The 13,570-nt window shown below is 45.5% G+C and overlaps 1 protein-coding gene across 2 annotated transcripts in view; it reads right to left on the bottom strand.

Moving 5' to 3' along the window:
- SLC45A4 (solute carrier family 45 member 4) overlaps positions 1 to 13,570 on the bottom strand; it is a 213,796-nt gene that overhangs the window by 37,730 nt on the left and 162,496 nt on the right. For both annotated transcript variants that reach the window (XM_029592117.1, XM_029592118.1), the window contains exons 5-6: positions 12,243 to 13,312; positions 12,060 to 12,159 (exon numbers count right to left, since the gene is read on the bottom strand). In XM_029592117.1, coding sequence (XP_029447977.1) covers positions 12,060 to 12,159; positions 12,243 to 13,312 — 1,170 coding nt within the window. The remainder of the gene's footprint in view (positions 1 to 12,059; positions 12,160 to 12,242; positions 13,313 to 13,570) is intronic.

The following is a 13,570-nucleotide window of genomic DNA, read 5'->3' as shown; positions in this document are numbered from 1 at the left end:
CATGGGCTGTACATAGAACAATAGATAACAATGGAAAACAACAACAATAGAAGACTTCGCTCGTGGGCGAAACCAATATAGAGGTAACGGGACTTGGCACAAACTGGTACAACGGGTACGTTAACTTCGCTCAAGAGCTGTACAAAGAGCAATATGGGCTAAAAGAGTAGAGAAAACTTTGTATGCAGGGGGAGCAGATAAACTGAAAAGAAACAAGAGATTGACAAGAGCTGGTACAAATGGGTAAACAATAGTTGCAACTGATGGGGAGGAATGCAGGACTGGTCCAGTTAGTATCTAGAGAGAGAAATATAGCAGGGGGCAGGTATTAGCATGGGGGCAGGTAAGGGGTTGGATGTGAAGAGAAGAAAGCAAAAGGTGGGACCAAACTGGGGAATCCCATTGAGGAAATGTAAGAGGGGTTACAACAAGGCAGACTAGGAATAGTAAAGAATTATTATTTTGGCTGTTTTTGAGATAGTTCTAATACTAACTTACTCTGAGTTTACAAAGGTCACTTACTTGATCTGAAAAATTGAAAATTCTGATTCCCCCTCCCAACAATCCCAGGCTCTGTTAAATAGATACCCTTTCCTCCAGTTAAAAGGGGAATCTTTTAAATAGAAGCCAATAGTGAGTTTGAATATCATACAATTAACCCCCATTTTAGTGATTAATTTTAGTCTTGTTGCTGGTCATTCACTAACATAAGTCATCTAATTATCAATTTAAAATTGACATGCAAGGTTTTATAAAGCATTGCTCATGCTAAAAAGCCCACATGCATGCATATGTGGCTGCACGCGAACACCACAGATTTTAAAAAGCCACAAAATACGCACATATGTACCCATGCACATGTGAGGAATAAGGGGGCAGAAAGAGGGTATGGCATGGACATTCCGGGGCAAGGCCAAGACTTCTGCACGTAATGCCGAATTTCAAAAACAAAAAACCTGCAGCGCATGTGCATAAGATATCTGCGTGAGTTTACTGCTGCTCTGGATGAGGAGCAAATCTGTAGAGAAGGTGAGGGGTCTAGGTCAACTGAGTGGTGTGCAGGATGAAGAACTAGAGAGGTCTGAAAGACCTTACTGCTAAACTGGACAATCTGGTGGACATTGGAAAACTGGGAATTGGCCTTGTGCAAGTATGTTTTAAAATCTGCTTACATATGCGCATAAAGGTTGACAAAGTCCTATGGAACACGTGCACTAGCTGTGCTCGAGTAACCTCTTAAAATTAGGAGCATACTTACGTGTGGTTGGTGCATTTTAAAACATACGGCATAAGTGCATGCACGATTAAAAATTCTAGCATATCCTCGCTTGTGCGCCAATATGTACAGACATGGGCAGACGCATACTCATTTTAAAAAACTGACCTTCTTAGACTTTAAAAGACACCAAATAATTTTAAAACCCTTACATTGAGAGACGTACAGACTCCATAATCAGTTTTTACAAGTTTAGCAACTTATTAAAATATAGACAAAAATCCAGCAAGGAATTGGGGACTATCCAATCTTTTGCATAGAGTGCCACATGTATGACTATCTACCTGATGGTGAGCAGTTGTATGTGTGCACCCAGTACAAAGAGCTCCTGGCTTTCAGAGAATGAGTTCAATCTTTGGAGGCCAAAGCAGCAGATCGGAAGACGCTGAGGCAGACAGAGGTATATTGAGAAGGCCTTTAGGGTCATAGTAGAGCGGTCCCAACTTCAGGCAAGCAGCATTTGTGCTGCTTTGGAGAAGCAAGGTCACCTGACAGGATACCATCACTTTAGTATGGCAGGAAGTGATCCTGTAGCTAGATCCTGCCTTCCAGGTGATGCCATATCTTCTCGCACCAAGGATGTCTCTCCAGGGCTGTGTGCTCAAGAAAGAAGAGTTAGGGTGGCCATTCTAGTGGATGATTTGATCATTAGAAATGTAGATAGTTAGGTGGTGGTGGGCACGAGGATCACTTAGTAACTTGCCTGCTTGGTGCAAAGATAGCGGACCTCACATGCCACCTAGATAAGATTTTAGAGAGAGTGTTGGAGATGAGCCAACTGTCATTGTACATGTTGGTCCCAATGATCTAGAATGATATGGGAGAGAGGCTCTGGAGGCTAAATTTAGACTCCTAGATAGGAAACTAAAATCTAGAACCTCCAAGGTTGCATTGTCAGAAATGCTCCCTGTTCCATGCACAGACTCCAGAGATAAGCTGAGCTCCAGAGTTTCATTGTGTGGTTGAGATGATGCAGGGAACTAGGTTTTAGATTTATTAGGAACTGGGGAATGTAATGGGGAGCCTGTTCTGACGGGATGGGCCTCCACCTTAACCAGAGTAGAATCACGCTGCTGGTGCTATAATAAAGAGAGAGCAGCTTTTAAACTAGATGGGGGAAAGCAGATAGTTGCTCAAAAGCACACAGTTATGAAAGATTATCTTGGAGGATAAGTCCATTATCTGCTATTAATCAAGTTGACTTAGGAAATAGCCTCTGCTATTACTGACATCAGTAGCATGGGATCTACTTAGTATTTGGGTACTTGCCAGGTGTAGACATGGACTAGCCACTGTTGGAAACAGAATGCTGAGCTTGTTGGACCCTTGGTCTGACCCAGTATGGCAATTTCTTATGTTCTTATTGATACAAACAAAGCAAGGAAGTTAGGACATCCTGATAGAGAAGTTGTAATAAATGTTAAAGTAACACAGGGGCCTTTAAGTAAAAAGCAGACAGAGCAAAAAACAAACAAACCCTAAATTAACAACCTGCTTATCAGTTGACAGGATTAATACAAACAAAAAACATTTTGAAATGTCTGTATGCAAATGCTAGAAGTATGAAAAATAGGAAGGAAAATTAGAATACATAGCACTGAATGAAGATGTAGATATAATTGGCATCTCAGAGACCAGGTGGAAGGAGAATAACCAATGGTACACAGAAATCAGGATACAAATTAAATCGCAATGACAGAATGGTTCAAATTGGGGGTGGTGTGGTGCGACATGTTAAAGAGGGCATAGAGTCAAACAGAATAAAAGTTCTGAAGAATGAAAACGTGGTGTGGAATCTTTATAGATTGAAATTCCATATGAGAAAGGGAAAAGTATAGCAGTGGGGATGTACTAACATTCAGAAGATAACATGCTAACAGAAATTAGGGAAGCTAATAAAATTAGCAACTCAGTAATGGGCGATTTCAATTACCTTGGCATTTGATAGGGCAAATTGTCAAACTACAGTGTAGCAAATCACCTGGATCAGATGGTATACATCCCAGAGTACTGAAAGAACTGAAAAGTGAAACTGCAGACCTATTATTCACCTATAATCTATCATTAAAATCAGCTATGGTACCTGAACATTGGAGGGTGGCCAGGAAACTACAGACTTTTGAGCCTGACACTAGTACAAGGAGAAATTATCGAAACTATTACAAAGAACAAAATTGTTTAATAGAACAAGTCCAACATGGGTTTAACCAATGAAGTCTTGCCTCACTAACCTGCTACAATTTTCTGAAAGCATGAACAAACATGTGGCTAAAGGTGATCCAGTTGATATAGTGTACCTAGATTTTCAGAACACAGATCAAGGCACAGTTAACCAGATTGAGGCACATTTTCAGTATGCAGCTTGATAAAAACCATAAAGCACTGCAATCTGCTAAGTGATTTGTTTCAATATATTTGTATATCTTCCTCTCTATTTTAGTGTGCACTTTAGGTTTCGTGTTCTGCTGTTAAATCCTTTTCTCCTGCATAGTTTTTAATATATTTCCCTTTCAGTGGAGAGGGAGTCGGTTGGACCGTTAGATGACCGAGGGGTTAAAGGGGCTCTTGGGGAAGATAGCATAGGTGTTCTCCCAGGACAGCAGGATGTTAATCCTCATATATGGGTGACATCATCGGATGGAGCCCTAACATAGAAACATAGAAATGACAGCAGAAGAAGACCAAACGGCCCATCCAGTCTGCCCAGCAAGCCTCATACATTTTTTCTCTCATACTTATCTGTTTCTCTTAGCTCTTGGTAATACATGGAATACTTTTATCAAAGTTTCTAGAACTCTGACTGGCACACTGAGCATGCCCAGCATGCCACTAACCCTGCATCCAGCAAGGATCCCCCCCTTCAGTCTCGTTTGTAGCAAAAAGTACGAGCGAAAAATAAAATAATAAAACGTAAGCGAACCTAACTCCGCGGGGTGGTGGGTGGGTTTTGTGAGGACTAACATCTTGCTGTCCTGGGAGAACACCTGTTACAGGTAAGCAACTCTTTCTCCCAGGACAAGCAGGATGGTAGTCCTTACATATGGGTGAATAGCAAGCTACAGTATGCCGAATAGAGTGAATCAACAGCACCCAAAGACGTGCAACAGGCACAATAACAGGGGTGCTTTTGGTTGTGAGGGCAGCCTGAATTTCACAGTAGGTCGTAGGTAGGAAGTTGGGTTTTTTTTTAAAACTGGAAACAAATTACGTAGGACAGACTGGCCAAAGATGGAATTTTGCCTGCCAGCCTTGTCAAGACAATAATGAGCTGCGAAGGTATGGAGAGAATTCCACTTGGCAGCTCTACAGATGTCAGCAATAAGTACGGAGTGGAGGTGTGCCACTGACGTTGCCATGGCTCTGACCGAATGCGCTTTTATGCGTCCCTGAGCAGAAGGCTTGTTTGTCGGTAGCAGAAGGTAATACAGTCCGCCAGCCAGGTGGACAGGGTCTGCTTGCCCACCTGAACTCCCAGTTTGGTTTTACCAAAGGAGACAAAAAGTTGGGTGGGCTTCCTATGGGCTGCAGTGCGGTCCAAATAAAAGGCAAGCGCATGTTTACAGTCCAAGTCCCCGCTCACCTGGGGGTGAGTGAGGTTTTGGAAAAAAGGTAGGAAGTATTATGGACTGATTTAAATGGAAATCAGAAACTACCTTTGGCAAGAATTTAGGGTGAGTGCGTAGTACCACACGATCATGGAGAAATTTGTTATAAGGTGGGTATGTTACCAGTGCCTGTAGCTCACTGACTCTGCAAAACGAAGTTATAGCAACCAGAAAGATCACTTGCCAAGTGAGAGGTCTAAGCGTGCAGGAGCTTGAACAGAGGTCGCATGAGCCATGCTAGTACAACATTGAGGTCCCATGCCACAATTGGGAAATGCAGTGGAGGCTTCAGCTGGAGTAAGCCTCTCATAAAGCGCCCTACCAGGGGTTGCGCCGAAAGTGGGGCATCTCCTACACCTTTGTGATAAGCAGCTATGGCACTTATATGTACTCGAATGGAGGAGGGGCCAGAGGTAGGTCCAGGAACAGTGTTGTGGGGCAGGAAAAGGGATCTATTTCCTTTGTATTGCACCACAAGGAAAATTTTTTCCACTTGAAACTATAAGATTTTCTAGTAGAAGGCTTCCGTGAAGCTACGAGGATCTGGGAGACATTGTTAGAAAGGTTAAGGGATTGTAGAATCAACCTTTCAACATCCATGCCGTCAGAGACAGGGCGTGGAGATTCGGATGACGCAACAGTCCGTTGTTCTGCATTATTAGTGCTGGATCTGTGCCCAGGTGAATCGGTTGCTGGACTGAGAGGTCGTGTAGGATGGGAAACCAAACCTGTCACGGCCAGTAAGGGGCTATGAGGATCATTGTGCCCCGGTCTTGTCGCAACTTCGAGAGTCTTGGTGATGAGTGGAAGAGGAGGATATGCATATAGAAGACCCGCGGTGTTCCACGAGTGGACGAAGGCATCCCTTGGTGGTGTTTCACGGCTGCGGTGTAGAGAGTAGAATTGTTCTGCTTTGCGGTTGTGAACTGACGCAAAGAGGTCTATGTGCGGGCCGCCCCAGTGGCGGAAAATTCTGTTCGCTACAGTGGGCTCTAGGGACGGAAGGTCCAGCTGAGACAGTCTGCCATCACATTGTCCACGACTGCCAGGTTGGTTGCTCTCAGTAGCATGGAATGGGAGAGCGCCCAGGCCCAGATCTGCGTAGTCTCCTGGCATAGCAGGTAAGAGCCTGTGCCCCCTTGCTTGTTGAGATACCACATCGCTACCTGGTTGTCTGTTTGAATTAGGATTACCTTGTTGGAAAAGCAATCCTGAAATGCAAATAGGGCATAGCGTATTGCACGGAGCTCCAGAAAATGTATCTGGTGATTTGCTTCTGCTCTGGTCCAGGTTCCCTGGGTTTGCAGGTCGTTGACATGGTCTCCTCAACCCAGATTGGAGGCATCTGTGGTCAGCGTGATCTGAGGATCTGGAGTTTGGAAAGGTAGTCCTATCTGAAGATTGGAGTCCTGTTTCCACCAAGTTAGTGAGAGACGAAGCTGGCTGGTTACGTGGACCATCTGTGAGATTTTGGCTTGATTGGGATCACTGGGACTTTAAAGTCCATTGTGTTACTCTCATGGCTAATCAAGCCATTGGGGTAATGTGAACTATAGATGCCATGTGTCCTAGTAAGGTTAGTTGGTGATGAGCTGTAGTGGTTTGGAGAGTCTGTATTGCTTTGGCCAAGGTCGAAAGCGTGCGTGCTCAGTCCTTTGGGAGGGACACTGGCTTGAATGGTGTTTAGATCTGCTCCAATGAACGAGAGGGTGCGTGATGGAGTCAGATGGGATTTGGGATAGGTTATGAGAAATCCCAAGGATTGTAGCAGTTGTATGGTAAGACGGAGGATCGAAGTACTACCTCCCTAGATGGAGCTTTTGAGTAGCCAATCGTCTAGATACGGATAGGCATGGATACTTCGCTGTCTTAGGTAGGCTGCTTCTACTGCCAGGCATTCGTAAATACTCGGGATGCTAACGCAAGGCTGAACGGAAGCACCCGGTATTGGAAATGCCTTCGACCTACTAGGAATCAGATATTTTCGGTGAGGAGGGGATATGGCTATTTGGGCATAAGCCTCCTGAAGATCTAGAGAGCAGAGCCAATCTCCCTTTTGCAGGAGAGGGAACATGGTGTCCAAAGGTGACCATCCTGAATATTTCCTTGCGGAGGTGTTTGTTTAGGGCACGAAGGTCTAATACTGGATGTATGCCACCTGACTTTTTTGGAATTAGAACATATCGAGAGTAGAACCCTTTTCTTTGCTGCAGCCGGGGAACCGGTTCCACGGCAATGGACTGGAGGATGGAGAGTTCTGTCTCGAGAAGTGGAGTGTGGTCGGTTAGACTCCACGCTGGACGTGATGGAGAGTCCGGTGGTAGTGTAAGGAAATTTAGATGGTAACTGTGGGCAACCACAGAAAGGACCCATTGGACGGTGGTGACTGTGCGCCATTTGTTGGCAAAGTGGCACAGAAGGCCTCCCACAGGTAAGATGGTTGGAGGGGGGGTTGACCGCTGCTCTCCAGAAGGGAGTAAAAACCCAGAGTCTGAGGAGCTGGTTGGGCTTTTGGGGGCCTGTGTCGACTAGCCTGATCTCTTTGAGGGGGTCTGATCGGAAGAGTCAGGGACGGAGGAGGGTAATACCTACGTGGTTTATAGGTTAGCCTTCTAGGTTCTCGTCTAAATGTTCCTTTGGCGGTAGATGAGAAGTCCGAGGGGACAGTGGACAGTTGGCGCAAGGTTTCGTGGTGGTCTCTGAGTTGTGCCAATGTCTCCTGAATTTTGTCGCCAAACAAATTGTCCCCTGTGCATGGAAGCTCTGCTAACCTATCTTGGACTTCTTGCTGCAAATCAGAGGATTTGAGCCATGCCCTGCGCCTGGCACTAATTTCCACCGTTGACACTCTGGAGGCAGTCTTGAAGATGTCATATGCTGATCTTACCTTGTGTTTCCCAGCATTGAGGTCCTTCTGGAGGATGGTAGACAATCCTTCTTGGAATTGGTTCAGGCAGGTCTCGGTGAAGTCTTGAACTTGATTCCAGAGATTTCTGTATCAGCTATCCATGATTCTGTGACATGTATAGCTGGTAGGCTGCTATACGTGCCATCAGCCTAGATCCCTGGAAAAAAAAAAACTCTTCGGCTGAAGGCATCCAAGGACTTCTGCTCTTTGCCAGGATGGGCAGAAGAATGAGGCCAGGATCTCTTAGCTTTTTACTGGGCGGATTCCACCACTACAGAGTGGTGGGGCAGCTGGCTCTTTTGGAAACCCAGTTTTCCTGTTAACTGGTGGTACCATTCCAGGGTGTTCCCAGGTACGGTGTAAAGAGGTCCAGTAGAACTTCGTGGACTGGAATTGCCATTACTTCTTTGGGGGCATCCACGAATTGGAGCATCTCCAGCATTTTGTGCCTGGCATCCTCCTCCATTTGCAATTTAAAGGGGATAGTTTCAGACATCTCCTTTATGAAGCTGGCAAATGATAAGTCTTCAGGAGGGGAGTGGCATTTTTCTTCAGGAGGTGAAGGCTCTGACAGAAGGTCTTCAAAATCTTGAGAGAGTCAGAGGAATCATCACCCTAAGGGTGATATGGTGATCTCCCCCACCCTGCGGGCCTTCAGACGGAGGCAGAAGTCCAAATCCAGCCGATCAGGAGGTGGCACAGATAGAAACGAAGGCACAGAGATAGGAGAAGGCGGCAATAGGGACGGTGGTGGCACCGATGGCAGTGTCTTCGATGGCCGTTGGGGTGGGAGTAAACCAGATAGTCTAGGAATCTGTTCTGGCATCGGTGGCTCCCGGGACGGAGAAGAGGCACGGGCCGGTTTTTCTTCATCCAAAGATAAGGGAATCAGGATCAATCGTTCCAGAGGCGCCGCTGATCTGGAAGGAATGGGCACCGATGGAAGTGCACCGATCAGGGTGTCCAATCATTCGAGGAGTGGAGCCAGCATAGTAGGCATCGGATCAGGCGTCGGCATGGGAGTCTGCACCGGTGGTGATTGAAACCCTCGAAGCGCTTGAAGGACTGCCTCTTGGACCAGCCGGTCCAATTCCTCCTGGAAGGCTGGTGTTGGTAACACAGCAGCCGGGGGGGGTGGAGGCTGAGTAGGCGTTGCCGGAGGGTCCACAGAAATTTGTGGAGTCTCGGCTCCCGGCACCATTGCAGGTAGGGAACGCCTCGGTGTCCCAGGTCCAGAGGAGGATGGGGGCTCCTCTCCCCAGGACTTCTTGGACAGCGGCTCAGCTGATGTAGAAGCTGATGGTTTGTTGGTGCTGGCACCAGATGAAGCTTCGCAACGGTGCCGATGAAGGTGCTTCTCTCGATGCTCGGTCCGGTCCTTCTCCGGCACAGAGGACATCGAAGCCTTTGAGTGGGATGATGCCAGTGAAGGCCAGTCACCAGCATCTCGATGTTGTTGAGACGTCGATGGAGACAGTTGATGACTAAAAGCTTCAGACTCCGTGCACTCTTGGCTGGAGTCGATGGAGACGAGCGCTTAGAGGCGAACAGGTGCTCCATCTTCTCTAGGCAGGCGCGGTGGCCTTTAGGTGTCATTTGGGCACAACTAGTGCACAGCTGGACGTCGTGGGAAGGCCCCAAGCATAAGACACAGACGTCATGAGGGTCCGTAATGGACATAGTCCTCGGACACTCGGGGCACTTCTGAAAACCGGTCGCCATTTTGAAAAAAGGGGCAGCGTGCGGTCATCAGGCACAGATTGAAAATCCGCCAGGAAACAAACGCAAAGAACGTAGTAAACTTACCAGCGTTAGCAGAGGTCAATGGTTGATGGGGGACTCCGGGATGGGGCAAAATGTTTGAAAATTGAGGAAAAAAGTTCGTGAGGAAAATTTGTGAGAAAGTCTCACAGAGCTCCTAAGAACTGCGAGGCAACTGCTGCGCAGAAAAAAGAGAGACTGAAGGGGGACCCTTGCTGGGCATGCTCAGTGTGCCAGTCAAACTTCTATAAACTTTGACAAAAGTGTTCCATGATAGGGCTCCATCCGATGATGTCACCGATATGTGAAGACTACCATCTTGCTTGTCCTGGGAAAAAAGGCCATTGCAGAAAGACTAAATGAATTCTTTGCTTCCTTGTTTACTAATGAGGATGTTGGGGAGATACTAGTTCTGTAGATGGTTTTCAAGGGTGATGAGTCAGACGAACTGAACCAAATCACTGTGAACCTGAAAGATGTAGTAGGCCAGATTGACAAACTAAAGAGTAGCAAGTCACCTGGACTGTACAGTATGCATCCTAGGGTACTAAGGAACTAAAAAATGAGATTTCTGATATTAGTTAAAATTTGTAACCTATTAAAATCATCCATTGTTTCTGAAGACTGGAGGGTGGCCAATGTAACCCCAATATTTAAAAAGGGCTTCAGGGTTGATCTGGGAAACTATAGACCAGTAAGCCTAACTTCAGTGCCGGGAAAAATAGTGAAAACTATTCTAAAGATCAAAATCGTAGGGCATATAGAAAGACATGGTTTAATGGAACACAGTCAACATGGATTTACCCAAGGGAAGTCTTGCCTAACAAATCTGCTTCTTTTTTGTGAAGGGGTTAATAAACATGTGGATAAAGGTGAACTGGTAGCCTCATGAGAGGCTTCTAAGAAAACTAAATAGTCATGGGATAGGAGGCAATGTCCTTTCGTGGATTTTAAACTGGTTAAAAGACAGGAAACAGAGAGTAGGATTAAATGGTGAATTTTCTCAGTGGAAAAGGGTAAACAGTGGCAGCATGATTGAATATCCCTCCAAATTTAGCCAGATACGTTTTTCAAGCTAACTTTGCCTGAATATGGACATCATAGGGTAAAGACCAAGAATACCACAGACTCTACGCGTGCCACTTCAGGACTCTGCGGTACAATGGGTACAGCAGTTACAACAGCTTGTGTCACATAACCACCATAAATCAAGGCCTGAATTGCTTTTGCACTGGTGGTGAAGACTTACTTTAAACTAGCCTCAATTTTCCTGTCTTGGGGGTTCCTGAGAGCTTAACCCCCCCTTCCACCAAAATGGCTGTCTTCCAGGTTATCGCCAACACCAGGGCATTTACTTTAAGAGTGCCAAACAAATTCTTATCTTCTAATGGTAAAGAATATAGCCTGTCAAGAAATCTGCCCCCTTTGAGGCCCTCTAGGGATCATTCCATTGTTTAAAGACAATATTCTTTAGTGCCTCATGAAGGGGAAAAGTTTTGTGTGGCCTTCAAACCCCCAGTAAAATGGGGTCACCCTTGGCTAGGTGCTCCATTTTGCTTTCTGAGATTTTCAGTGAAGCCAGGACCATCTGCAATGAAAGCAGTAAGTTCCTCCTTTCTAAACAACCTAACAATGGCTTGGCTCCTTCTCAAAATAATATTCTCCTTCCTCTTTGGAGCTTGTCTTACTATTATGGACAGAATCCTCTGTCAACCAAGATGTTTTCCAGGACTCAGGGGAGGTTGATGGTCCTAAAGAGCCTGAGACCTGGGAGGTAGTCCTTGCCTTACTGTCTACAGCAGCTGTGGAGCAGAGATACGTCATTGGTAAAGACTTCTCTAGCAGGAAGAGAAGGGAAGTAACATTAAAAAGGTCTGGATGGTTGAAAATAACAAATAGAAGGAGCAACATTCTACCTAGCCTCAACTATAGTCCCAAAGCATTACTGACGGCAAACTTCCCAAATCTGCACACCTCCCATGAGCCCTGAAAGCACTCCAAGTTTGAAAATATTCTCTTCAACAACTTACCGCCACATCAAGTTTGGTTGAGCTATGTCCAGCTGTTCAAAAGTTATATTGGAATGTGCAGTATAGCCCACACGCAAAAACAAAAACCACAACACAGACATAATAGCCTACAACTTAGCATGGAAAATATTCCATGGTGGGGGGTCTAGGCACACAGAAAGCTGGCTTAAATTTAGCACTTCTAGGCAAAAAAGCCCTATATTGCTTTTGTATGAGTTATTGTTTTCACAATATTTCTTGTATGGAATATTTTTCCCTTCCTAAAGTTTCTGAAACAAATCCTTGAGCAAGAAATTTTTAAATTCTGCCAGCCAAATGACTTGCAGACTTCTTGAAATGTTTTATTTTTTTTAATCCTGCTTTTGCCCATTCCTCAAATCTGGCCCTAAATCCATAGCTACACAGTGTTAAATGTGGTTAGTTGGAAAGTGAGAGTGAGCCATGAGTCACAATTGCCAACTGTGGGAAGAACATCTTACCTGAACAAACGGCAGCCGTAGCAGCATAAATGACTAATCCCCAGCACCCCATCTGGACTCCAGCATTGTAGTTATGTAGTTCGGTAGAATTAGCGGGGGCCTGTGAAGAAAAGCAAAAACATTTTGACCATGGCAAGACAAACAAGTCTGTCCCACCCAGTGATTCGCAAGCTACCAGATTACCTTAGGATCTCCTTCAAAGATGACCTGCCCCATGAAATCTGTATAGAACACAGCTTCAGCAATGATTGCAAACCAGGTTAAGAGATGGCAGATGCAAAGTCTCATCAGTTCCTTGGGCATCTTCAGCATGGAAAGCCAGAGATGTCTGACGGTGGTTTCAGTTTCCCCTTCCTCGCTCTCCGTGTCTCCGCTCGAGTTGGTGGCACCGCTGTGGTTCCTGTGCCTCTGCCTCTGGCGCTGTACCTTCTGCATGTCATAGATATCATTCATGCTGCGAGAGGACTTGATCAAAAGGATAGCATTGGCCCGTCGGTAACGGTAACGGTGCGAGCAGATTTTGCCATAGTACGAGAAGGTGTAAGATGGCTGACGGTAAAACATGTGCCTTCTCCGACGCATGGAGTTGGACGTGCTAGACTGCTTCATGCCAATCCTAGCATGCCCATTAATGTGGTCTTTTGGTAATAAGCCATTGCCGTTTGGGATTTTGGCTTCATTCATGTGATTATCAAGCAGCATCTCCTCTTCTCTCTCATTTTCCCTGAGGAAAGTGGATAGGCGGATAAATTTGGACTTGAGAAGTTCCTGGCTGGTGCTGCGAGGTGTGTTTGGGTAGGAAGAGTCCTGAAATATTGACGGCTCAATGTCATTTAGAAAAAGCAGCTCAGATTCAAAATCTAGAGTAGCATCAGGCATGTGCAAAACCGAATCACTTTTGCTCCTAACAATGTCCACCTCGAGAAAGTCCATACTAAGATCGTTCTCAGACTGCACCTCATCCGGGAACCCTGAATAGGGCTCCTCTTCATTAATAACATTTAGCCGTGAGGTTGGTGGCAAGCTACCACTGCACTTGACGCTAGAAAGAGTATCTGCTTCATCATCTATTCGATCTTGTTGAGGGTTATATTGCTCCTCGTCAATGCTAAAAAGGTGAAGGCCAACAGAGACAGAGAAAATGATGGCGGCAAAAAAGAAAAGGACTTGTTCTTGAGATTTAAACAGAGTACCCAGGAAAGTCTGAGTCCAATCCAGCCCACCAAGCATATAGCCGACTGCACCTCCGAGGCCTGAAAAAGGAAATATTTTGCTATTAGGTAACAATATAAGGGGTCAAGCTATCAGCAAGCTATTTAAATTAAATTCACATTGTAGAAAACTTTGCAAAATGTCTCTATAAAAAAAATTCCCATTGTTTCATATCTTACCCTGCTTAACAGTCTATCAGCTATAAATGGCACATGTCAATGCATTGCTTCCAATGAAAATTTGAGTGGCTTGCCTACTCTTTGAAGACAGCAATTCATTGCACAAGAAGATCACATGAC

The sequence above is a fragment of the Rhinatrema bivittatum genome, chromosome 2, assembly GCF_901001135.1.
Source record: "Rhinatrema bivittatum chromosome 2, aRhiBiv1.1, whole genome shotgun sequence".
Classification (NCBI taxonomy): Eukaryota; Metazoa; Chordata; class Amphibia; order Gymnophiona; family Rhinatrematidae; genus Rhinatrema; species Rhinatrema bivittatum.
The sequence above is the reverse complement of the archived record's forward strand: the minus strand, read 5'-3'. Positions and strand labels throughout refer to the sequence as shown.